Consider the following 27,617-nt stretch of genomic DNA (forward strand, 5'->3'; position numbering starts at 1 on the left):
TACGTCATGTATAACACTTTTCTTCCGGTCGGTTTCGGTTGATGTACGTTGTTTGATCTCACCGGGTTATAATTTTTTTGACATTCAACTTACGAATGAATTTGAAGGGAAATGTCGTCCAATTTAACGTTAGATTTCGATAGCCATCAACCTTGTTATATGATGAACCCGGAAACGGGCTTCTCCATCGACCAGGGAGGCGAGTGGGGTAAGTTTTTATCGACTTTCTTCGGAATCGGAACTGATGTGATTCTCTAACCACCCAAGAACACCACACAAATATCAACATGTGCGTCGTGATAGCGTTTAATAAGTTTCAATACACTAATGTGGAATGTGGTTGACAAGTAGCGGTGGTGTACCTTGCTCCTCATGTTAGCCTGAGTTAGCATTAGCTAACTGGAAATGAGGCGATGATGTAATAGATTGCATGTTCGAAGGCAATACATAGCAAACAAGCTCGTTCCAGAGGAGAACTTTTTACATTATTATGCCAAAATGTGTATTTAAATTGTGATTCAAATGTAGGTAGGACCCTGCGACAAATTGACGAACATTTATGTAATAAGTTCAAAACCATACAAAGTGGGAAAAAAATGTATAATGCATTGCATACATTAAGCAGTTACTAGATGCTAGTTAAATATGCTCAAAACGTAAGCTTTATGTGTACAGGCACTTACTAGCCTTTATATACGTCAGTGATTCTCACAAAGTAGGACATATTACAAGTTTATTACATTTGCGTGTAAAAAATTATATATCCATTTCTTTTTGTGCGAAAAAAATGAGTACTTTTTATTAAACAATCCATTATATAAGACTAGTGATTATATTGAAACGCCAAAATGTTAGTGGCAAGTAACAATATTAAGTTTACATTTTAGGAATTAAATCTGTATTTATTTTGATGAACAACTAAACCGTGATGATGTAATAGGATGTCATTCTGTGTCATTCCCAGCGGCATGTCGGCAGGAAATGCAAATGGCTTCAATGTAGCTGTTTTTATTGTATGTGAACTCCCACAAATTTAAAATGACTAAGATGGCAGTGCTCTGTTTAATGGTAAAACTGTTTTCAAGTATATCACATTTTATTGTTATGTCCTAAGGAGAAAGATACTAAATAAAACTACCGTTATATAAAGCTCAAATAAAATAAAAACAAAAATATTGCCTGCCTATCTGTTATATAAACATTTCTTTGTCTCGTTCAACCCCCTAAATTCTACTTTGGTTCTTCCTTCAGACATCAGTCTTTTTGATGAACATGAACCCCGTTGGGATGAACTTGAACACCTGGCGAACGCAGACGATTTGCTCAAAATCCTTGAGAACACAGACTTTGTGAGTACTAACTTATCTTCAAATTTAGGTTTCAAAAGACATGACTGTGAATAATGCAGCTGCATAACAGACAAAGCTGAAAATTGCTCTCAATTTAGTCTACAATATGTATTCAAGTGGAGTGTGTTGCCATAAGAAACATGTCTTTTTGGTGTTTCAGACATACGGCGGTCCAAACCTTGACTTTGATATTTCTATACCTGCATGGACTGAAGGCTGCTACACAAGCACCACAGGCACAAGTACAGGTAGAACAACATGTCTCCATTGTAGTACATGTGCAGTGTGACCTTAAAAGTCTGGCCACACAAGCAAGAAACATACGAGATCCGATGGAATGCAGATTTAAATTCAAGAAAAGCAGGTTCTTGGTATTGATAAAGGCCTTGTTTAACTAATTGTCTCGAAGCGAGGCCTAACGAAGAAGTATGTTGGTTGCGCGCACGCTTCGTGAACAAAATGTCCTGTGTTGTCTTTGTCCTTGTGCATCCAGACGGTGAGTGCAGCGTGCACTCTCTATCACCTGCTCACACCTTGAGCTCCATCCCATCCCCCACAGCTGCGGATGCATCGTCCCCTTACTCCTTACATGTAAGTCCAGTGCCTTCACACCTTCTTAGTTTTCTCCTTTTGACTTGTATTTTCAATGAAAATTTGACCCTCAATTCCCCCCCCCCCCCCCCCCCCCCCCCCAACTTGCGTCCGATTTACATATGTGCACAAACCCAGATGGTACCCAAACATGGACAGATGCTCACGGCTGACAGACACCGACTGTATACAGCACACTCTTCACTCCTGAGAGACGCTTTATTAGCAAAAGCTGTAAACACCTTGTCAACTTCGTATTTATGGTCCATCTTATGGATGTTACCTCCTCATTGCTTCCTTTAATACAAAAAGTGTTGACAGGTTTTGTCAAATTAGCATAATTTAAAGGGCAGATGTTTTCACACTGTCACAAGGAGCTGCACATATATTTGCAAACAATAAGAAGACAGTCTCAAGGATGTAAAAAGGACCTTGAGTCTATTTTATTTACATTTTTAGAGGAAATTGATGTACAGGTGGTAGTTCTCTTATAGTGGCAAGGGACCATTCTCTGTAACTTGTCAAAATTGATGCCTTTTATGAGGCAGTGGGAGTGGGTTTGTCACAATCAACAGAGTGATAAATATATAATAATAAAATTGTAACTAATATAGTAAAAAAAAAAAAGTGCGACTGACTAATATTCTGAATGTAAAGAAAATGTTGCACTATAAAAGTTACACTATTTTTGTGCTACAATGAACCCATTATGACCCGGCATTTGCTATTTTTATGATATTTGCAAAAAGTTTGCATTAGCATTCTATTAATTATAATTTCTGTTGTCTCATAACCAATAAATCATCATGTCAAGTAGCTTTCCTTTTTAATAGTAGCTGAGGGTGTTTATTAACATGACTGAAGAATGGACCAGATTTATTAACTGAGACTTCATTTTTGCAAATACCTTTTTAAATAATTTTTATAAGACAGTGGCTCTTGACTAACAAGTTAAATTCATTCTCAACTCATGATAAACACATGTGCCGTCTTTCCATATACTGAATGTACATTTTCCCTGCAGGATGAAGCCTTGTCTCCGCAGTCGCAACTTTCCCCAGTGTCCGTGTGCTCCGATTCCAGTGGGATTTCGGAAATCACTCCGCCGGCAAAGAAAGCGCCGAAGAGGACCAGCCAAACAGCACGATGTGAGTTGTGGTCACCACCAATTTGACTGTTTTTGTTCTGAGAGATATCAGTGGTGACTTTATTTGAAAACAATGTTCGGGAACCTCTTTGGTCAGCTGCACAAAAGGAAAATCACAGGTGCTGTCTGTGACTGTATGGCGGCCTTTGGTTTGTGCATTTTTCCTTCCTGATTGCCTTTCAGGGGGTAGTAATAACGGTTAAATCACAAAAACAAAAATGATAATATCGCAGTATAAAATCACAGCATAAATAATACCTGTCATGTATTTTTGTCTCCTTCCCTGGCTTCCCAAAACAGCCAAACCAGCACAGTCAAGCAATAGGCCCATTCAGATGAGCGCCAAAGTTTCCATCCAGCCCAAACCGGTGATTGCAGCTGTCCCCTTGGCTCACGCAGCCGCTTCCCTGCAGCCCAAGACAATCATCCTGCAGCCCCTGCAGACCACCATGCTGCCTGTGGTCAAAGCAGCTCCTATCAACATTCAGCCAGCGCCCTCCCCAGGTATTAGCGTGGATGTGTACGTTACGTTTGATTACATCAGACAAGTATGTTTATCGCCTGAAAGCCACATCTGTTGCTGTGTTGTTTTACTTTTGGTTAACACTTTCAATATAAATAACAAAAACTGTTGTATTACCAATGTATATGCCCCCCCCCCCCCCCCCCACACACACACACACACACACACACACAAAGAGCATCATTTTTTAAGTAACCAGCAGAGGGTACTGTTGGCTCACATTTGAAAGTGCCACATTAAACGATCAAATAGTCTTTAAATGAACTAAATTACTCTAATTTCTCTTAGAATTTATCATTTTACATTTGTTATGTTCAAAAGCTTTTTTTTTTTTACAATAATAATTACATAAATAAATGTGTGATTGAAAAAAAAACACACATTGCTAAATATTCTTGTTAGGTTGATTGAAGACTAATTTTTCAGTAGATGTGAATGGTTGTTAAATATGCCTTGTGATTGGCTGGTAACCATTCCAAGGGTGTACCCCCTCTGTCACTCAAGTCAGCTGGGGTATGTTCCAGCTCTCCGGCAAGCCTAATGAGGACAAAGATATTTAAAAAAAAAACAAAATAAATAAAAATGGATGGATGATCTCAGGGCTGGAGACCATTTAACTCCTAAAATTTGAGACATTTCATCTCTTCTGAGGCTGTCCGACCAGTTGTTGATATTTTTTTTTTGGCTGACAAACTTAATAATAATAATTACTATTAGTATTAATATCATTAGTTGTAGTAGCCCAGGGATTGATTCAAGTACACTATATTACAATCAGACAAAAAAAAAATGCTTTTACTTAGCAGTTATTAATCAACTTTGCTTTCGTTTCTCAGTGTATAATGCCTTCATGTTACTGATTGAATTCATGCATAGGTTTGTGTCTCTATGATAGGAGATAAACTGTTTATGCATCTACCGTATCTAGCTCAATATCTATCTGTCTTCCCTTTTCAATGCGTTTCCCGTCCTGCTTTACCAGGCTGGTCTATGATGTGTTCCATCTTTAACACCTAGGCCAATGTAAATACTTCTCATCCAAGTTGGCGGCGTCCTGCTGAGCTTTTCTTGCCTTGAATAGGAACTTGGCTCCTCCGCCGTCCACTTCGTAATAGCCGAGGCTACAGATGGCCAAATCTGATATATCTAAGCTTTGCACCCGAGACCGAAGTCTAAAGTTGCCTGATTATTCACAGAATCAAGCAATTTGCATCAATCATATGGAAGAAAAATAACAGTAATGTTTTCTTTTTGTAGTCTTGCCTGTGCTGTAATGTACTTTTTGCAAAGAACAAACTGGTCTTTTGAGGCTTTTATATCCAACGCCCTAATTTCGAAGTGTTTGGCACAACACTCGCACTAATTAGCTGAGGTGGCTAACACTTGATTAGCTCTGACAGGCAGTTTCGTATTAAGAATCACTGGGAATAATTCCTGGAAGTAGAGTTCCTGTGGGGCTACCTCCTGTTTTAATGTGCTTTCGTTTGGCGTAGCCTCTTCTCACATCTAACCTGTGTTTTTCAAACATGGTCACACATGCACATTTACTAAGACACCTCTCCCACTTGGAATGTGGACTCTAAAAAATAAATAAATAAATAAATAAATAAATAACAGGTCGAAGATAGTCAACTTCTCTTCCACCTGTAAACAGTGAGAGCTGTTAAAAGATGAGAGGTTAATGGAGGTTCTGTGCCAGCCCGAAGCTATTTAAACACAACACTGATATGGCATGTTGCTTATATTATCATATACCTGCACACAGCTTGTTTTATAAAATCTCAAAATGTACCCTTTGGTGATATTGACTCAAATGTGATGTCTCTTTGTTTAGGCCAGCCAATCCTGCTGTCACAACCGAGCCAGTTACTACAGATCAGCACCCCCCAGGCTGTTAATGGCAACATGGTCGCCATGCCAGCCTTGGCCCAGGACAGGCTTGTCGCCGCGCCACCAGTGGTCACGCTTCGAAGCCCTTCTTCGGATGACGATGTGAGTTAATGGTTTTTACTGTTTGGAATGGAAATACTATGCTCAGTGCCTGACATAAGAGTGCCACATTTGCCACTTGTTGCTAGGTAGAGTTCAATCAAAACGGCATCATATGCCAGCGAAAATAACGGCACACCCACTAGACCCCAACATAGAACTGTCAGCAACTGGAAGTCAGACAATCTCTGTCCATCCATTTTCCAGACTGCTAGTCCTCATTCAGGTCGCGGGTGATTTGGAGCCCAACCCAACCCAACTGACTTTGACAAACAATCACTCACATTCAAATTCACTCACCTATGAGCAATAGTCTTTAAAGTCTTTAATTAAACTCCCATGCTTGTTTTTGGAATATGGGAAGAAGCTGGAATACACGTAAAAAGAAAACCCACACAAGCTCAGGGGGAATAACTGAACTTGACACAGGAAGGCAACAGAGATTCAAGCATGAACCTCAGAATTGTGAGGCAGAAGTGCTAACCACAAGTCCACTATGCGGCCACACGTACTCTAAGCCAGGACGTAAATTCCCGAAACAGTGCAATAATGATTATAGGAACCATTTATTTATACGCATTCATTTTGCAACAAAGCCAGTACTCTGCATTATATTTAAAATATTGGAAAGAAGGAAAGAAAAACAGTGCAATTTATGTGGCTTCTGTGTGACCCAAGGACTAATATAGTAACTTTTGGTCATGATCTACATCTGGAATCTATCATTTTTCTAGCAGACTTAACAATAATGTGTGTAGGTTAGGATGCTCCAAGGACGGCCAGATATGCTCCGTCTGTGCAGTGACATGTACATCCTCCTCATTGTTTCTGTTTAAACTACATCTACAAATCTTGCTCCGCCTGTCCGGATTGTTTGCCTCTGTTACACAGACCCTGAGTGTTGTTTCGGGCTTCGGTCCACAGCAGCGTCGCTGCTCGCAATTGCTCGCTCTCGTCTGACCTTTTTGATGATTTGAGAAATGTTCTCACAGCTCTGTTTGTCGCCTTTCTTCCTGGGAGATGGGTCTCCACATGCTGTGTTTGCTGTTTAATATGTTGCCAAAACGTTTCATTAAGCGCTTTTCGAGAGTTCTTTGTGTGCTATTCGGAAGAAACAATAATTAAGAGGATAATGAATTTCAGAAATGGAGAAATTATTAGTGGAGAAGAGTTTGTCTTTCAGTGGTTTATTTTAGGCCAAAACAAAAAGGTAATTGTGAAAAAAGAGAAAAAATGGTCAGAAGCCATTTGTAAATGTAAACTAGTCAATAAAGTTTCATAGAAGGTGTGGTACTTGTTGACATTTGTTTAAAGTAGTTAAAAAATCTGAATGGAGGCGGCTTATGTGAAAATGACTGGGAGCGAATGAGTTAAAGGGGAAATCAACCCTCCAAAAAATTATTGTTCTATGCAGCCCCCATTAGTCTAACTACGGTATTTTGGTTTATATTGCATTAGTGGAATATGAGTTAAGTTTTTAATCCATCTCAGGGGGCGGCCATTTTGCCACTAGCTGTTGAGTGAAAATTACATCACAGTTATTCTGGTCTCAGCTAACAACCAATCACAGCTCAGTTACAGAAAACAGGTGAGCTATGATTGGTCTTTTCCTGAGCCCTGAGCAACTGTGATGTCATCTTACATCAACAGCAAGTGGCAAAATGGCCGCCCCCTGAGATAGATAAAAACGGCTGTATTTGGCTGCATAACTCATATTCTACAAATGTAATATTAATCAGAATGTCATTTTAAGACTAGTGAGGTCACATATAACATATTATTGTCAAGAAATGTTTAAGGTTGACTTCCTCTTTAAATCAGTTTATTTTAAGCATCACAAAGAGATGGTGAAGGTCAACTAAAAAAGCCTGTAAGTAGGTCACACCGTTCTTATTGAGAATCTATTCAGCCGTGAAATGCCGGGTCACATCTAACGTCACATGCCTGTTAAACATGGCCTTCCTGTGCCAAGTGTTAGTATCTGCTCTACGTGTGTCTATGTGTTACTGTATCGTGACTTATAGTTCGGTTATATAAGCCTGGGTGTTAAACGGCTGCCAACGATTACGTGCCTCAGACAGGTGTTGTGCAGGATGAAGCCTTTGCAACAGCTGTAAACAGCCATCGGGGATTGGGGTCCCTGCTATGTAATGCCGCTCCTGCACAGCCGGGGGATTTGGCTGCTCCAGAATGAATCTCATCAGCCTCCATAAATCTTCCATTTGCAGGATTAGGGGATTTAAGGGAGACCCCAGCAATGTATTGGGTGGTGTATTGATTGACAGTTGTTCATTTTTAGTGTGTTGCATTTGGATACCTCTATTTTTTGAACTGTGTTAGTCTGTGACAGCATCTGAGGCTTGCTATTGAGGCTTTTAAAAATTTTGCACTGCAAGTGCAAAATGATGGAATTTGAAGTGTTAGTGAAAGGCAAACATTTCTGAGTTTACACAAAAGAACGCTATTGATCCCATAATTTGCAAGCAACCGCATAAAAGCAACGTTTGGTTGCTTTAACTCGCCTAGAATGTGTGGGAATTGGATGCGTCTTAGTTCCCATCCTGCATAGCATTGTGTTTAAAACTTGGAAGAGGCCAGCACCAATTGTTCCTATGCTGAAGTGACCCAGATGCAAGAAAATGCAGAGATGATGCTGTTTTCTCATTGGTGGGATGGCATGACTCCTTCTTGTGACTGGCTCTAAGTCAGAAGAAGGTCCAAAATATTATATTTAGCACCTTATCCATCTGCGGGACGAAAAAAAGAAAAATAAGTGCAGGCATTTCCAATGAAGGAATCAAGATGGGGTTACCGGTGTGTTGGCGCCTATCGCATCAGACTTTGGTTGAGGGGCAGTGTAGCCAAAAGACATCATGTTTAATTATCCAAAGGTGATTGAGTAAATCGCACGGCGTGCAAGATGAGTGTTGGTGAGCTGATATTAAAGGATTTGCATTCAATATTGACCTATACTGTGAAAACACCTCTAACGTAACGTCTGTACAGTTTTTGTTTTTAAACTCTGCAGACTGACAGTCATCTTACTTTCATGCGCACCCAGGCCACCATGATCCTTGTTTACGACATCCAATAGAACTCGCGTCAACTCGTTAAATGAGGCCCATCCACTTATGATGGTTTAATCACACACTTCCTCCATAGGTAGCACTTCATCTGCACAATTGCATGACCGACTGACAGCTGGTAGCTAGCAGCTGGTCCCCTCTAAAGGCCGGCTCGAGCCATGTAATCCGCTCATGGGCAGACTTGATGTGTTTCTATGGTTTGCATGGTGAACATTTTCTCAGCAGCAAAGACGCAACCACCGCTTTTGCTCTGTTCAGCCTCACTGTGGTTGACGAGGTGACGTTCACCCCGCGCTCCACTCCCTGGTAACTGCGTAGTTGTGGCGTTCCCAGGCTCGCTCCAGTGGCACGACTCCCAGATCCAGGCTGGGAGACTGAGGAGTTTCTCAGAGACGCAATACAAATACGAGGATTCAAATAACTTAATCACCGCCGGGACTATTTATCCTGACATCTTAGAGGCCCCAGGGAAAACGTTTGTGTGTCTTACTGTGGTAGTAGTTTAGTACACTAGTATTAATGAAGTTATTAAAACTCATTCACTGCCAGTCATTATAGAAAATTTTTACATTTCCAATACTCACGTGATATTACATTCAATAATTATATATAAACCGAATCTACCAAATAACAGAATAGACTCCCTACTTTTTGTCCCGTCCCGTTCTTTTATAATTGACAGCAGAAAAATGTAGGTTTGCCAAAATACAGCCATTTCTCCCATGGACTCTGAAACTGTGTTTATTTCCTATAAAATGGGGCAATGATGTCATCTACCGGTGGTTGGGCATCAGTAAAGTTGTTTCCAAGTTTGATATTTACAGTGGAGCATGCTCAGATTCGCCCCCATTTAGCACCGCTCTAAAAAATACAATTGACAAGTATACTTGTCAAAGGCAGTGAATGAGTTAACTCATTCACTCCCAGCCATTTTCCCTGAAGCAACCCCCTTCACTCCCGGCTGTTTTACTTGATTTTGACTGATTTTGCAAGGTCCACAGAATATTCAATCTGTTCTAGTGCTATAAAAACATGGAACCTCCCAAAAGAAAGACATTTTCATCAATTAGCATTAGATATAGCTCAGTTTCATCATCGTTCACAAACCTGTTGAAAACACTGGGAAAAAGAGCTTGTTGCAACATGGCCCTGGCTGATCTCTTATACTCTGCTGCCACCTGCTGGCCTTTCTTTTGAAATAACTACCATTGCTTAAGCGACCTCTTTATGTCAGAAGCTGTATCAAAGCCTGATGTATGCTCTTGCATTGCCAAAAAAAGGAAAAAAAGTCTTTTTATGAGGGCAGGACAAAGTATTAAAAAACGTATTTATACGTTTTTGGGTTTGAATGAGTTAAGGTGTCATTGTGTGAAATGCCATCTTAAATATAGCATGCAGACAACACTGGACTCTAAATTGCTAAATAAATCGCTAAAAAAAAATCCGTGAAGATGTTTTTGGTTTTGTTTGTTAACAATATAAAGTCAGTGTGGAAGAATTATAGCAATCAAGGAGGCCGTCTGAGGTTGAACATAAAACATTTTGGGACACACAATTTACCCGGTAGAACGTACCGGTACTGGAGAATTCCAGTGTTAGGGGAATAAAAACAACAACAACAAAAAAAGACTGTTATTAAGATGGATAAGAAAAAATTGCCAGTCATGAACATAACGAAGTTACAATGGTACGTAAGGTACTTAATGAAGGTATGTATTTACATACAATGGTACTTAACTTTGCTCTCCCTATAAAATGAAGATATCTGAAGAAAGTAAAGCAGTTGACGCAGCTGATTGAAGTTGTCGTGTCCAACCTTTTGGCCATTTTATTTCCCTGAAATTTAAGTTGGCTTTGAAATTGTATGACTTCCACTGAGTGTTCAAATGTAGCTAAACTTCTTCAATCATTTATTAGAGGAGTTTGTGCATCTAATAGGAAATCATTTCTCAAAGGAATGACAGGCTCCATAAACACATCCTTCCTCAGGTCCTCAAGGCATCTTGATATAAATACTTTTCAACAGGAGCTTTTTCGCGTGCACTTAAGGACTCTTTGGGGTGTGAAGTAGGTACAGGGGTGTCGTGAACCCACTGACAGATGTGCAGAACATTTCTATTTAAGACTGCCATCATTTGTCTTAAACAAGAATGTGAGTGAGGCAACCCTGGCCTCCTTTTTTCCTTCATTTGATTCCTTCTATCTCGTGTTTCTTTTTACTGGCGCTCTGGTCTCTGTTTTTCACGCCAGCTTTCTGCTCTTGTCACTCCTCTTTTGTCACACTTCTTGACCACAAACACCCAGAAGATGAATAATGTAATGGAAATTTAACACAATGGGATGAAACGTGACATTGCTCTTTTGGGTTGGTCTAAGAAATTGTCAACATTTGTAGTTGTATGTTTGTAATCAAAAGTTGCCGCAATGTTTAGTATAAGTAGGATGTTTGCTCTGTACACTTTTTTTCCTTTCTTGTGGTGTTCTCCATAACGGTAATACAGAAAATATTTCCACGACAAATAAGCTGCACTGTGAAGTTGTGGCTTTCTATTTGGATAATATGTAATATACTATACAAGACTGGAGACATCCATCACAGGAATGAAAAGCTATACAGAACATGTATAAACATGATGTCACACCAGTGTAAGGAGCTCAGCAGGTGGCTCGTGTGGGCATTAATTGCCTTCTCACACCACAGCCGTCCCCGTTCGTCCTGTTTGGATAGGTGCTCCCCAAACGCCTCCAGATGTGATGAATCCTGTGACATGAGTCATAATCGTACGTGTTGTTCTTTTCTTCTCCCACCCCTTGTTTTCTGTCTGTCCCGCTTTTCTGGCCTCAGTCAAAGTTTTCCCAGAGGCAGCAACGCATGATAAAGAACCGCGAGTCGGCGTCCCTGTCGCGGAAAAAGAAGAAAGAGTATCTGCTGTCACTGGAAGCGCGCCTGAAAATGGCGCTGTCTGAGAACGCGGTGCTCAAAAGCGAGAACGGCAGCCTCAAGAAGCAACTGGAAGGCCTGCGGAGTGAGGTGAGCAACGAGATATCGACGAGCTGCGAGGCGATGTTAACGCTCTCGGTGAAGAAAGAACTAGCCAATTTGACAAAAAAAGGAGTTCAGAGTAATTTGTGTTCAAATGTAAGGGAGTAAATATAAAAAGTTAAAATACAGGTACCAAAAATGGACTCAAGTACTTGCCACCACTGGTAAAAAGGTCCCACATGTATGCACAAAATGGCGCCATGCATAATTAGCCTTAGACATGCCGTTTGAATTAAAATGTCTTTTTTCCCCCCCCGCCCTGCAGAATTCTGTGCTAAAGGCAACGGCTCCCAAGAGACGAGCTGTGTGCCTCATGGCGGTCCTGGTCTTCCTCGTGCTTTCTATCGGACCAATAAGGTAATACTTGAGTAGACGTTTGCGGGTGTCTTTATTTTGTTGGCAGTAAAATTTACGGTGGATTCACAAGAGGAAATAAATGGGAATCCTGATGATTCACTGTGGGACTCCTGCCTGTCATGTTCGACATTATCCAAAGGCTAATTGAAAACAGTGCGAACTAGTTTGTATTGAATCAGTCTGTTGACAGTTTGTCAAATCACTGGCCAACTTTAGGTTTAGCGAAGACTTGATTACAGTAAAGCGGTTGATGCAGACAATGTGTTGCAATGAATCCATGAACTGAAAGAATTTAGTGGTCCATTCTGTAGATATCCTTGAGTAAGATTGCTCTCTGAAGAAAATAAATGTTCATTTAGTCATCTTTGCAGTCATTCCTCTGATGTTCTCTCCAGAGTTTATAGGACTTTGTGACTAATAGGTGAATAAACCTCAGAACAACCCTGCTGGGGTTTGATGGGATGTAAACATTTACACGGTGTGACCGTTAGAACAAAACATGTCACGCTCCACGAGTGGTATAAAATACAGACGCGGCCGTTCCTTTTTCATCCCCGCGTTCACTATTACCACATCAGACAAATTAAGACGGGTTATATAAAAGAACTCAATTCGGTCCAGTTTGCAAATGCTGGGATTTTTTTTTTATTCCAAGTATAACAACAGATTCTCTGATGTCATGTTATAAAAATGTTTGTTTTCTCTTTGGGAGGACGTCCTCCACAAGGGATGCGAGTTGGATTTGTTGACTTTGTTAAGCTTGACTCTGTGCTCGGAATGTGCGCTGGATCTAAGATTGAGCTATGAAGCGTTTACTTATAAAAACTTTGTACTTTACATATACAAACTTTGTCCTTTTGTTGCTTATGTGGTGTACATTGTAGCTGAGATTTCCTTGAGTGACAGTGCCTGCTTGTGTTGGTGCGTTTTTATGGAATAAAACATACAAAATATGCCCACTTTTGACATGCCAAATTCCTTTTTGAAATGGAAAATGAAAATGCCACCTGGTGTTGTAAAAGCATTGAAGGACACGGCCTGGGCTCTTCAGTGTGCTTTGGATCGCACAGACTAGATCAGAGTTCACTAACTCCTATGTGCACAGGATGAGGGCCACTTGGAATTTCCTTTTGCTTTCCATCATCCCAAGTGTCCTAATTTCTCCTTTTTCTTTATTTCCGCCTTCCTCAGTCAGCTTCAGGGAAACTCGGATTCCGGGCTAGAGGTTGTGAACGTGCAGCGCAGCAGACACCTGTTAGGTTTCTCCCCGGAAGCAGACAGCAAGGCCGTGGCGGGCCCCGAGCCTGTTGGAAACGACGGCGTCGAGATGGCTGACAGGTAACGTGCTCGACACCCAAGCGTGGCGTTGACTCTGCGGCCCAGGATGCACCTGTGCTCCGGGCTTGGACTGGACTGGTACCAGCTTATTACGACATGCGTAAACATGAGCGCAAGGGGCTCTTATCCAAACGTCTGCTTTCAAACATCCCTTGAGCTGTGCTTTGAGTAACATGGTGGGAAATTGGGGTCAGGCCATGTTTGACATCCAGTTTTATATCACTAGTAACAGCTTATTTTTCCAAGGGCTTATATATTTTTCTTTCTATTTTAAACGCAATCAAGGCCCAGCAAGTCTCATTTGTAAATTGCACAAATAACATTCTTATTTGGTACATGCACCCCCATGACCTGAAAATGATGTTTTGCAAGGTGGTTAGAGTCCACAATATTGTCAGCCTGTGTTTTGTTAGATATACATGAGCACTATGTCACTTGTTAATACAAGCCAGTCACCTGTAGTATCAGCTTTCTTTAAACCAATGCCGGGAGGAAGGAACACATTAGCATTTTCAAAAGGGGGTGACAGTGCCAAATGCTTGCAGCGAGGACAGGTTTTGGGGGGGATCATGCAACCTATTCTGGGGGGGTCTGCCTGAATTGGAAGCTGTGTGTGCAGAAAGGTTAATAATGGGCCCCCTCAGCGAGCGTTATGATCAGGCCCCTGTGGTCTGACATGTTGTCCAACACAACTTTTTCCAGGACCTTGAGAGTTGGCCAAGGTTGAGGGGGATTTCTTTGATGGCCCACGTTTTGGTAACAAGCGCCTTTGCCGGTGGGCTCCAGATGTAGACACTCAACATCAGCAGCACGCAAGCAATTACAGGAACTCCCTCCATAAGTTATATTAACAGTATATGTTGACAGGTATTAACTTCTGATTTTGTCATTTGGTGGCTGTAAAAGACTTGCATAGAAGACTGTATACAAACCATATTTAACACCCAGCTGGTTACGTTTTGTAGGTCCAGGTGGTCAAACGATAAAGGTAATGTAAAGAAACTGTTACGATATGTTAATTTAACAAAGTCGAGCGTCACTTGGTAGTGGAAACTATCTAAAGCAGGAAACTGACATTTGTTTTTTGTTTTTGTTTTTTCCAACTACATTTTACTGTCTGACTTTGTTTTTTTTTTTTAATATAAGAGGCCCAACACATGTGGAAAGAAAGCAAGTGTGTGCTTGCATTTTAACGAAACTACAATTTATAGCTAATGACGACTTTTGTACTTTTGCGCTTGCTCGGAACATTGTCGAATGTTCCGTATTTTTTTTACGCAGATGGCTTATTCCCTTGAGTTGTTAACAAAAGCTTGCATTGTGGAATACGTCTTGCCATCTGTTGAACCTTTTATTCCGAATTTACGATATTTTTCGGATAAATCCCAGGAAATGAATGGCCAAGTCACAAACCTTAGTCAAATACGAAAACCAAGCGGATGCATACATTGATGCAAACTAAATCATACTAAATCTAGGCCATACGAAAATCAAAGTTCCAATGTACGACGAGTAAAGTGGGACGTATTAAATTTGGTCATGGAACAATTTCAGCTCAACCCATATTGTTGGATACATAGCTTTTATTATCAACAATGTTCTGTTGCCATATGCTCAAACTGTATTGACTGGCAGAAGCCTTAGTCACTACACATGGTATCCATTAGAATTTAATCATTGCATTAAACAAAATCAATAAAGTCACACTTTGTGCCCAGAATGAAGCCAAATCTATCTGTCTTTGGCTTTCCTTTTGCCCACTCGTCACGGGTGTTTGCAGATGCAAGGCAGGCGGCCATGTTGGCGCTCCCTTTGGATTGAAAGCGTGTCCTTAATGAGAAGAACATTTTCAACAGCTCATTAAAACGAATGCGGAATTCCCACATGCACATGTCCAAGCCTTTCAACATGTTTTCGACTCTCATCAATGTTCTCTCGGTCTCCTGTCATCTCTTTGTGGTGCTGCAGTGCTGAGGACAAGGCCCTGATGGTGGTGAAGGAGCTGAACTTCCTCAGGCCGCCGCCCCCATGCCTGCCGCCTGTTAATAGGACCAAGTGTATTGAGTGAGTATGAAAGCGTGGCCTACTGATTTTACTCGCCCACAATAGATAATAAATGGATCCAGCTCTGTAGTTAAAAAAAAAAAAAAAAAAAAAAAAAAAAAGTGTTTACCGGTAAATGTGTGCTGACTTTGATCAACAGGCTGGCCCACAAGTTGAGGGGTTGGGTCCACCGTCATGACTTGCAGCTGACCAAATCCAGGCACATGAGTAACAGCCACCTCAGACCCTCCAGGACCATTCTGGCAAGTCCCATCAGCTCGTTCTGCAATTTTTTTCTGCCTTGTATACACCTTTAAATATTATTCCTGAACTAAGCGTATTCATCATGAAGGTCTTTGTTTGCAAAGAAGAGCCTGTCTTTTCACCACCGTTTTACTTCCACACACACCTTTGTCGTTTTTTTTCCCTCTCTCATTCCTCCTTTTTGAGCTGAATTTAATCTGGCAACCATGAGAAACTTAAGTACAACACTCAGGGGGGATCTGTGGAATTAGCACAGTCCGCCACCTTTCTGCTCCGTTTTTTTTTTCTGTCCTTTTTTTCAATGTCCATCTGGGTAGCTCTAAATCACTAATAGCTGCACATATATTGTAATTTTTGGTATGTTTTTAGACATGTAGATTTATTTTTTGTTATCACCTGTATATTTCATTTACGGTCTTGTCTGAATTTGGTTGCGTCTATCATTATTTTTGAAGTAGTGATTTAAAAAATAATAATAAAAAAGTTGATATATTTTTTTAAACATTAGCTGCCCCAACCAATACACTTAATCAGGAGGTTGGACTTTGTCAGCTGGCCAATGTTATTGTTGTTAATCGGTGGTACTATACTGAGACCATGTTTTAAATTTTCCTACAGAAAACTGAACAGAAGGATGCCGAGGGCTCCCAAATTGTGACTGTTCCATACGCAAAAACTGCCAAAGAAAAGTGAGTAATGATGTCATTTATTTTCAGAAAGTTCGTTTTTACTATACCAGCAATGTATGCTTCATTTATAGAAACACTTCTAGGCTCTCATTACAGTTAATGAAGTTTAATTTGCTTTTAGGTCACTGCAGTAAATATAGCTCAACAGAGGTAAAGTTGCATTTATCAGCTAACGCGAACAAATTTTGTCTGGTACATATATATGTGTGGTTGATTTTCAGGATACTGCTCTCCTTTTAAGCGGGCCAATGCAATATCAAGATGATTTTTAAATGATAATATTGCTTTAAAAGGCTTCCGGAGGGCAACTTAGAAGAAGAAGAAAAAATTGCACCAGAAAAATCCACATTTTCCATGACACAACACCATTACATAAAGCAACTGTCCATATAACAGCATTTGACTTAAGTGGCTCTTTAAATGGAACCATAATGGGAGGTAAAATTTCATCTCCTTTTTTGGAAATTGTCCCCCTTCTTGCTTTTTACAGTTTAATGAAGCACAGATTGTAAAGGATGACCCCAGTACTTGACTTCAGAGATTTGGCTCTCAAAACCTTTTCTGCTGAGCTGCACTCACATCAGACAGATGGAGTCAATAGGTTTTGTTGGCCCCCTATAGTTTTTTTCCCTCCTTGGCTAGAAAATGTGAAGGACGGAGGGGAAACGATTTTAACAGGTCCAGCGGTCTAGGGTCAAGTATGAGGATTTTTCTCTCTCTGATTCATATTGTAGGCAGAGGACTTTACAGATTGTATTAGCATTCCTCCCGATGATCATATTTCCTATTAGGTTTGGGTATTGAAATGACAAGTCCAAAGTAGACTCAAATCTAAGGAGCTAAAAGTTAGGTAGATATATTCAGCAAAACAGTTCCCAGGTGTCATTGATATCAAATCACTAGGCAAAAGCAACTATTTTATACAGCTACGTTGAAATCAGTAACATTATTAGCATATTTGTCTCCATTTTGTTTTCAATGTATTATGCTGATTGAATGGAGGATGGAAATGCCTTCAGCTAGAATGGCTACCTGTGACCCTGATGAGAAAATTGATGGATAGATCACAACTCTATTGACATCTTGCTGATCTCATATTTTTGTTCCCAAGGACCCCTGGCAGTGAGCTGCAGGTGTACTACAGACCCACTCACACGTACAGTGACTTCTTTGCCGAGATGAACCGGCGAGGCGACACGTTCTACGTCGTGTCTTTCCGTAGGGTGAGTTTAGATTGTGTAGCCTCACAAAACCGAATCTGACATATTAACAATGATCGCGTAAATATAGGTCTCATAAAGGTTTCACATCTCGACACTGATGATACGCCAAAAACCTTTTTAAATTTGGCTTTTCCTGTAAACTGTCCACTGAGTAAGAAAATATGGCCTAACAAATGAATCGTAATTAGTGTGTAATAGGTCTGTTCCTTAACATGAAAATTTAATGTGAGTCCACAGCGGCGAATGGTATTATGTTCACACACCCATGGGTGTAACTACCTCTTTCTAGTCCTTTTTTCTCAGCCCGTTTTAATCATGAGGTACATGTTTTATGCACGACTACGTGTCATTTTTCATCTCCTCTGCCTTTCTTCATTAGGTTTCTTGACCTCAGTTGAGACAAGGGGCCTGTTTTTTATTTTCCCTCGCCTGACATGGTTAATACTGGACATCACTCTCAATAAAAGGTCTTTGATCACTTGGGTTTTAATGTTGCCCTTCCCAGAGAAATACTCATACAGGACCTAATGTAACATTGTGTGAAGAAAATGCAACAGGTTTCCTTTAGTTGTCATTTTTCATCAAGTGGTCCAAGATCAAGACTCTCTCACCAAGAAGGTCACAGTGGTGAAGACAATATGCTGTACTAAAATTATCTTCAGCTGCTTTGTAATAAGATTCTCCCATCTGTAGCAAAGCCTGAATTGGTACGTCATGTATGCCATATTAATCCTGGTTCACTTGCATTCACATTGACATTTTTAACATTGAAAGAGTTGTCAGAAAGAAAAGTATAATATTGATGCTGCGACATAATTAGGCAGTTAGCGGTGTCATTTATTTTTAGACACCTTTTAAAAAATTTTGACATTTAATATTCAGATTAACTAAACAAATTTGGATCGTTTGCCGGAGCACACCTGATGGATGATATGTCACGGCACATTTATAATGCAATAATCCACGTGGTTCAAATCAGCACACTATTACTCATTGTGGTAAATTTAATTTTCAAAAATCAGTTCTCGTGCAAGTTCTTATTTGTGTGTGTTTTGTTTCCTGGGTTCCTGGATCCACATATTTGAAAGTATGGGGGTCTTTTTTTTCCCGCTCCGTATGATGTGATTACAAGACTAGCCAAGGTTCTGGATTGAATTTGGAATTTGAAGGCAATCATTATTAATTTTAGATTTTTGTCTTGTGGATAGATGATGCCTTTTTTGCCCTCTCCAGCAGTTTCAGCTCGTTGTTCATGCTGCGCCGATCTATTCCTGTGGAACCCCAGATCACGTTTTAAGCCCTTTACAGATAAACAAGCACCTGTGGCCTCCGTTTGAGCGTGAAATGAGCTGAGGTGATGGAAAATGTACCTCTCGATAAGGAGAAAAATTGAAGTACTCGTGCTAATTGAGGATTTATCCTGGTCAAGGTCTGACTTTTAAAAACCGATTTACATTGTTTCCCATGGGAAATAGTTTTGAAATGAAAAAATTGTTGCCGCTTGCTCCACTAAATAATAAATTATACTACACGCCAAGCTTACTAGTGAGAGATGATTTATCCTCCATAAATTTCACGTTTGATGTGGATTTCATATTCTCGTCCTGATATTTGGGCTTGTTGACAAGTATAACTGATTTGGCATAAAATATTGGCATCTCTCTATCCTCGTATCCTGTACAGTAGTAATGCTCTCACTGATCTCTTAGTAACCTCAGTAAAACACATTGTGTCATATCGTATGACATTAGTGGCGATGATAAACAGTCACAGTTGCTGCTTTTAAGTCGTCCGTGTGTTTGCATGAACGCACGGCACTCAGCCGCAATAAACATTAAAATCTGACCTCCATCTCACAGTACTCTGAATGTATAATGTCATAAATGAATCACTTTGCCGTTTTCGTCTCTTGGGAATGAAGGACAGAAAAGTGCTTTACGAAGACCATTTTGATTATAGGCTGCAGCGTGGAAATTGGACTGAGTTTGTGACATTTCTAAGAAATATTGTATTGACCACAAGGATCTTTTCAGCACCCTGAAATGAGAAGCCTCTAATTTATAAAAGGATAATACCAGTTGAATACTTTCCATAACCTTCTCGTGTTTGTTCACAGGATCATCTGCTACTTCCTGCCACCAGCCACAATAAAGGAAGTCGCCCGAAGATGTCTGTGGTGTTGCCTGCTATGAACATAAACGGTAAGCACTAAGGATTCTTCACAACAGTTGTGGAAATGGATCAGTCAGCACTTGGACGCATGCATGGCGAGCCGGGAGCTCAGCAACGCTGCATATGAATGCCTTACTTGTACTTTTAACACTTAGAATGAAAAACATCCATGACCCAACTTATTGCATGTGTGTTGCCTGTTAAACTGTAATATCATCATTGTTGGATTCTTTTTTTACCCAAAATATTTTACATCTGGAGTCCTCAGTGCCCTTTGTCAAGTCCCTCAGCCTGTTCTTCTCCCTGCTGCATTTAGCTGAGCTGCAACGTGGCTCCACAGCCACTGTCCAAACCACATACAGGCACAAAGACTTAAAAAGAAAAAGAAGAAGAAAAAAAAAGCTTTTTTAGTATTGTGATTTCCTTTTGGCGGTGGCTTTGTAAATCTTGTACTTGAAATAATTTAACAGATGCCAGGCCTGACATGTTTATATAATAATGATACTACTAAAAGGAATCTAAAATACATGAAAAAAAATCCCTTTAAAGAAAAAAATTGAACTGTGTGAGGCAGCTTCAAAATCGCAAATCATCCCAGATACATTTAACGTTTGACTTATATATATTATTGAGTAGAACCCCATTCCCCTCAAAATTTGCCAGAACTTCTGGAATTTGATGTATCAAAAATAAAATAAAAACAAAAATGCTTTTTAAAAAAAACAAAAGCTAACTGAAACTACATTTTATGTTTACAAAAGTAAAACTAATAATTATAGCGAAAATTTTCGTTTTAGTCTTTGGTAATGAATTAAATACATGAGCCTTTGGGGATGATTTTAAATGTGATTTTAAGTATTTTTCGATATTAGCCGGAATAAAGACGTTTGGAAGTGTGTTACACAGAAGTGATGTCATCTAGCAGCAGCCAATAGAAAAGCACCTTCAGATGACGTCGCTCCTGGCGACAAATTGTTTTCTTGGCTTTTGGCTCCAATAGCTCGACTCGCCTGCTTTTTCATTTAACTTAGCCGAAATGCAACGCTAGGCAAGGAATGTGTTACATTCATTTTACCAAGATGTTTATTAAATATTAAGTAATACACATTTAATTAAAAAGAAATAAGAAAAATAATACTGAAACTAACTAAAACTAAGCATTTTTAAAAATAACTAAAACTAACAGAACCAAGTAAAATGAAAATTCCCAAACTATAATAACCCTGGTATGGACTCACTTTTGCTAAATTACACAGCTAAAAATGTCCATGCTAATATTAGCGAACTCTGTTGCCGTTTTTTAGCTCTCAATGCTACAATATTCTAATCCATATTCTCTACTGTGCTCTAGTGGCACATTTTCTGTGCTAGAAATGACAAAAATAAATACACATGCTTATGTTAGCGTACTCTCGCTAATTCATAGCTTCCTCAACTTTGCGGAGTAGAATACACATCAACAGGGTCAAGTGTCAATTGCAGTCTCTACTTTGCTGTGGCAGACCCTTTTTTTTTCAGTAGAATACACTAAAATAAATACACATGCTATTGTTTATTTGCCCTTTTACAGTTTCTTACCTTTAGATGCTACAGTATTCTACTCCACCACCGTCTGATTTGTTGCAGTGGTCTGTTTTCATTCTACTTGCGGTCTCCTCTCGAATGAAACTAGTCTCCGTATGTCAGACAGCCACATACTGAGAAGTAAATATAGAATAAACCTCATTGTATAGTATGTTGGAGGTTCCCTTGACTGATCCGTTCAATGCGGCAGGGTTTACATAATTTCCCATTGTAGTTTTTGAGATGGAAAATCCACCCCAAAGGACGCTGAGTTGGTACTTTGCAATGCAAAAGTTGCAAGTAATGTGCAAGCTCACTTAGCTTATTTAATCTAACATGGTGGCTGTGAGCCATCTCTGGTGGATACCGGGGACTTTTCCTTGAGCCCATTGGAAAGAAAAACTGGTGGACGCGAGGTAAAAACCCCTCGGTGTCTGTTACACTTAGGTCACCATTTGGCTGTCACCCGTCTTGAGAATCATTCAAGTGTGCATACGTTTTATTTCTATGAGTTCATGAAGTTCTCCAAGATCTGCTGCGTCTGCGTCTTCTATAGAATCATTCAAGTGTGCGTGTGTTTTATTTCTGAGTTCATGAAGTTCTTTTCCAAGATCTGCTGCGTCATCATTTCCAAAGCATGTCAATAGAGACTTGTTGGAAGTCGTCCTCGTCTGACACTGCCGGTTTCATCTATTATTCTGTTGACTTTCTCTTATCTGTCTCTGGCAGGTGGCCAATAGCATATTTGCTCTATTTTCAAAGCCAATAGAAAGGAATTAATCATCATAGAAGTGTTGTAGTCGGCAAAGAAGACTTGCCCATTGGGAATAGACCTCCTTCCTTTTTTGTAAAGGGTGTTTGGGATAAAAATTGAAGATAAACATCCCCAAAGATCTTGAAGCAAACCTGTGTGAACCCAGCGTGAGGACTTTCACACCAGGTTTAAGTTAGCACAAATGCAAGCGCAGCAGCTGCTGCTCCAGATGCCACAAGGCGAGCAACCAAAATTGTGATGGTGACTGTTTGGTATGGCTCCGCCTTCTCGCATGGATTTTTATTTTATTTTTTTTTTCCCCAACTTCCAAGCGATTAAATGCAACTTGGGTGAGCGACGCTGTCCTCTCATTGGAGCTTGATTATTCCACAGTGGATCCTAATACTTTCCAGATCCCCGTTGAGGAATGCCTTTCGCTTCCAGTCACTAAATGGTTTTCATCTGGTGGTGGACAAACTTACCATGCAGTGATCTTTGGTTACCAACTGAACAGTATAGCTTTCGAAATGCATACAAAGGTTTCGAGTAAAAGTTACTCGGCCTTTTTGGCATCTCTCCGGAGTTGTGTCAGACTGAGCAATGGCTCCTTATAAGGACTGCGTGTGTGTTTATTTAATGAGCCGTAGAGTTTGAAAGTAGCTCAATCAAGTGGAAGTGACATGTTTGGAAGGAGAGGAATGTTTGGGCGATGACATCATTTACAGGTGGATCAAGCATGGGAGACGGTCCATTTACTCTTGAGTGCATGGTCTCTGCGGCTAACCGGCAGCAGTCACTTGGGGGTTCAGGTAAAGCGCCGGATTCAGATTTTCCTACTTTCCGAATCTAAACAGTGCATCCCCATTAGAGCTCTCACCAGCATGAGTGATTCTTTTTTGCTGTACTTACGAAGTAAATGTGCTTTGTTGGTGCTATTTTTTCAGATATCACGTACTGTATGTACATAAAATGGCAACAACATTCAAGATCTGATTCCCGGGGAAGTATAACCAATTCTGCCTGAAAGATCATTACAATTGAAAAAAAAAAGGCCTTTTTGGCTCCTTCCATGGTTCCTACTTAACAGACTGCTCCAAGGGAATTCACCGGCTTGTGCCCAAATTTGAACCAGGTGTACTACTGTGGGTTCTCAAACTTTTTGACTCCAGGGACCCTGTACAGGGGAGCATTTTTCCCTCAATTTCTGATTCCATAGGTATTAAAATGTCCATTATCGAGAAAATAATTATCACAATAACAAAATTATATATTTTTCAAAAAGGTGTACGAAGCTGGGAAAGCTGGAAAAGATGCTCCTATTGAAATTATTCGAAATTCCATTAATCACATTGTAGCCTATAAAACACCAACATAAATTTTGGTATTAAAAATGGCACAAACATAATAACAAAATTAAATAGAATGTAAAGAATTAAGCACATTGTGCGTCACGATTAATTCATTGTGCAGCTCCTTCTGGTATGCGTTCCTTGGCTACCGGGGGCATTATAATACATACAGCTATAAACAGAGGACGGTCACAACTGTTACGTAAGATGAAGTAATATTTGTTGGGGTTTTTTTGTATAAGGTGAAGAATATTTACATGGGTATTGTTGGATTGTCTGTCTACATGTGTTGCTGCACTTTAGTGTTCAAATATTCACCATTTATAACGCTCTAACATCTCTGCTACCCATTAGCCCAATGCTGTTTTGCATTTGCGTTCACATTAAGCTAGCAGACTCAAAAGCATATGTTTTAAATACACAACATGTAATTGTCTTTGTTTGACATCAATTGGCAGTGGTGATAAACAGCTTGAAAGCAAACATTGTTTACAATCTTCCAAACTGCTACTTGTTGTGAACCGAGTTGACTTGAGTTCGCTACCGTCTAGCGCTCATATCTTAAATTGACTTCTTCTTTTGGACTGCAGATTATGCATAATACGTATAGTCTTCACCTTTTGGTGGCATTGGTTTATTTAATATTGGCTATTTACATCCTTGGTTAAAAATGTTAGGTCATTGTCAGGTCACCCATAAACGTTTATTTTAGCATTGGCGCCAGTGTGGCAGATAGCATCCTCTTGAAATGGCTCTCCGGATTACTCCGAGGCATCCTTGCCAGACCTCCAGTCTTTATCAGGCTGCAGCAGCTCGCGGTGTCACTGAAATGTTGTGGAACACCTCCAGATGGTATCTGTAAAGGAGTGAAGGAGACCGTGTAGGGGCGGTGGGCAGATTTGGCAGCATCACCAAAGGGTCTGATGTTGTCTCGTAGTTGTTCCATCGTGCCCTTCAGACTATTATTTGGTTCATTCGGTGAAAGACTGAGGGTTGACGGTAAGAGGAAACAAATAAGGGCCCTGAAACGGGATGTGATCTCTTTTAGATCATAGCCCGCAAATTACAGAGTAATTATTAGAATTGTGGTGTCTTTTAAAAAGTAATTATAGGGTAGCAATAGTTGAGCTTGAAGTCTCAAAACAAAAACAGGAATTGGCATACGTCAACCTAACCTTTCTTGGAACATTCTGTATGACAAAGTCACCCGTTCATTCTCAGAGATCAGTTGCAGTCTTAAGTGTGCGTGACACCCTTGGAGATAGGTTTAATAGATATGACCCGTGCTCTTTATGGAGGTATCCAAGATATGGAATTGGGAATACTCGCATTATGTTAAAAAACAAAAAAAGTCTCTTGACAGATTGGTTGTATTTATTTTCAGAGTACAACTATCACTCTGCTTGATAGGTGGCGCAAATGTAAACGTACTGTGTCACTCTGACTCGTTAAATGATCGTTTTATGTACTTGCAGCCAACAACTTGGCACAAATGGACAAAGAGGCGTGCAGTCATTTCTGACATCTGGTTTTAGCAAAGCAGAGCATCTCTCATCTCATTGAGCATTTTATTCACAGCGGCTGCCGATCATATTGATATCCAATGCAAGAGTTGAAATCCGTGCTCTCCTAAACCACATTTTCAGTGGCTTGTGGATTAAAATTTGTGAAGCACCACTGCTGCTTGCCCATTTAGAGTACAAGTTGGACCGACCTGTGTTATCTCACAAACTCTTAATGGAGTAGCGTGAATCTTGCTTTTAAATAGCCAAAACGTAACAGATCTTCAGTTTGGATCCCATCCAAAGAGGTCTGCTAAGTGTGTTCCACTGCAGGTGCGAGTAGAGTAGATGAGGTCATAGTCAGGACGGGCATTTAATGACATGAACGCCTGCGGAATCTTCCAGACAGTAGAGGGAGAATCCTGTATTGTCCCTCCAAAAGAGAAGCCTGTGAAGATGCTGCGAAGCTATGGAGCAGTCTGATTTTTTGCACAGGTGGAAGGAAAAATACAGTAGACTTGAAACAGTTTGGTGCCTCTGGGGTGGACTCTCCCAAATCATGCTGATGAATGGCTCTTTAATTTAATCTTAGTGACACTGTTATTATTCTTAATAGATTTGCCTTTCCCGAAGGATTTTTACAAGCATATTTTCTTTTGATGGATGTTTGCCTCCAATGTTTAAAAAAACCACATGCTTGTAAATTTCAAGATGGGTCAGTTAAGTTACTGTCTCGGTCCAAACTGTCTCTTCTTCTAAACCCACAAGGGGCTCGATAGCTCCGCATCCCCCCACTTTCTCTCTCTTACCACTTTTTCCTCGCAAATATGCGTGTCTAGCTCACGTAGCAAGCCGCTTTGTCTTATATGAGGAATAAATCCAGCGTGACTCACCTCCAGATTCCCATCAGTAAGCGAACCTCCAGCTGCCTCAAAAAAGTCCTTTCTCAGTCTTTATTTTAAGGCGTGACGATATTGATAGGGGAGAAACTGGGAGATGAATTAAAGGAGACATTTGCAATTACTGTACATATTAAAAATGTCTAACATTTGAAAGATCGGTGATAGGCCAGAAAATTGTAATCAGTGCACCCCTAAATTTTACACTTTGATTGGTTGGACAGTCACACAAGTAATAAAAAAGCCACTTTTCTCCCATGCAATAACATTTGCATCTCGTCTTTACAGACCGCATCATCGAAGACAAGGAATTTGAGGTGATGATGCAGATCGACTGCGAAGTGACCGACACCAGGATCCTCCACATCCGCTCAGCCACCATCCCGCCAATGCTCCGGGTCAACCGCACGCAAGCATTTTATCAGAACTCACCAGCAGATGCCCAGGCCGCCCCTCCTGTCGGCGTGCTCATGGGGTCGGCCTAGGGTCACTGTCAACGGTTACCATCGGTAAAAACAAAACAAAAGACTTGAAGAAAAACGATGCATTAGTCCAGTCGCCACATTCTTCATTGTGGCCTGAATTCCGGAAGGTACCATGTAAAGTGTTGGGCGCTAGCTCCTTGTGTAGCTGCATTGACTTCCCCGCATAACCTCAGACGTCCCACGTGCGGGTAATTGCTTAGCAGCAGGGGGCTGAGCAGTGAACCCTGAGTCACCCCGTCACAACACCATAGCAGCTCTATCCTCAAGTCCACTTTTTGGTCCTCATGTCTGAATCAACCAAGCTAAAGAAAAATATTGAAGCATTTCAACAGACATCTTTTCTAAAAATGCAAAATTTGATTTGAATTTACAGCTAATTTTGTATGTATAATTTCTGAAGAAATACTGCGAGATTGAGCACAGCTACATACAGGAAGCTCAAGAAGTCACGTGTTCTCCAACATCTGACCACAAGTGTATGCACTTGGTGTTTTTTGTTTTTCTACTCTTGATGAAGATTGTCGCTTTATTTGAAAATATTTCAACAATTTAGATGGTGTACGTATTTATTTCTATTGTCGTAACCTGTGTGACAAAATTGTATGTTTTCATCTGTGTCTTTTTGTTGCGTTGTTTATATGAAAAGATTTCGCAGATTGAATTAGTTCAAAAGGTGTCCTTTGGGGGAGAAATGTGAACAATATATTGCACTTTTCATACAGTGCAATTAAAGTCTTTTGAATTTAAAACAATGTGTATATATAGAGTTTATGAAAGTTTTAGTAGTTTGCACTGCCGTGCAGAGATGGGATTTTTTCGAGTTCTGATTAGAAATACAATTGTGAAAACAAGTTAAGTCCAGCTCTGTTTTGCTACATGGTTATTTTATCCCAATATTTCATGTTTAAACACTGTCTGTGTTTCAGAAATATATTTTTGATTCCCAAGTAATGTCATTGCAGTTGTACTCAATCAATGGAAGATGTGTGTTTTGTGCATACACCAAAATAAACACTGGATTTTCTGTATGCATATCAGATGCTTTATTTATTTTTGGCTGGGGTTTTGTTTTGATTTCAGTGAGTCTTTTGTCGTTTTCTGAAGTTGACAAGATCACCCTCTAATACTGGTAGTTATCCGGAGGAAATGTGCATGTCCGACAGATGCGATTTGGTTTTACAAATTACAGGAGCTTTTACAAAGAACAAAACCAACATGTACAGAATGTAAGGACTTGTGCACACAATGGGA

General features: G+C 40.2%; 1 protein-coding gene across 1 annotated transcript; it reads left to right on the top strand.

The window, feature by feature from the left end:
- On the top strand, positions 1 to 27,398 carry atf6 (activating transcription factor 6). Its single transcript, XM_077533789.1, has 16 exons — positions 1 to 208; positions 1,252 to 1,349; positions 1,510 to 1,597; positions 1,843 to 1,940; positions 2,965 to 3,088; positions 3,388 to 3,591; positions 5,445 to 5,602; positions 11,531 to 11,716; positions 11,994 to 12,085; positions 13,277 to 13,423; positions 15,392 to 15,487; positions 15,627 to 15,729; positions 16,349 to 16,419; positions 17,531 to 17,642; positions 19,759 to 19,843; positions 26,170 to 27,398. Exons 1-16 carry the CDS (start codon positions 112 to 114, stop codon positions 26,364 to 26,366), a joined length of 1,956 nt encoding a protein of 651 aa, XP_077389915.1. The 5' UTR covers positions 1 to 111; the 3' UTR covers positions 26,367 to 27,398.
- The last annotated feature ends 219 nt before the right edge of the window (positions 27,399 to 27,617 follow it).

This window comes from Festucalex cinctus, chromosome 10 (assembly GCF_051991245.1).
Source record: "Festucalex cinctus isolate MCC-2025b chromosome 10, RoL_Fcin_1.0, whole genome shotgun sequence".
In the NCBI taxonomy this organism is placed as follows: domain Eukaryota; kingdom Metazoa; phylum Chordata; class Actinopteri; order Syngnathiformes; family Syngnathidae; genus Festucalex; species Festucalex cinctus.

What these genes read in the sequence shown, in the direction of transcription:
- atf6 (XM_077533789.1), top strand. Translation starts at nt 112, where the DNA reads ATGTCGTCCAATTTAACGTTAGATTTCGATAGCCATCAACCTTGTTAT. An exon ending in GCCCTTCTTCGGATGACGAT is followed by an intron (nt 5,603 to 11,530) that starts GTGAGTTAATGG and finishes TTCTGGCCTCAG; the next exon opens with TCAAAGTTTTCCCAGAGGCA. An exon ending in GCAAAAACTGCCAAAGAAAA is followed by an intron (nt 16,420 to 17,530) that starts GTGAGTAATGAT and finishes TTTGTTCCCAAG; the next exon opens with GACCCCTGGCAGTGAGCTGC.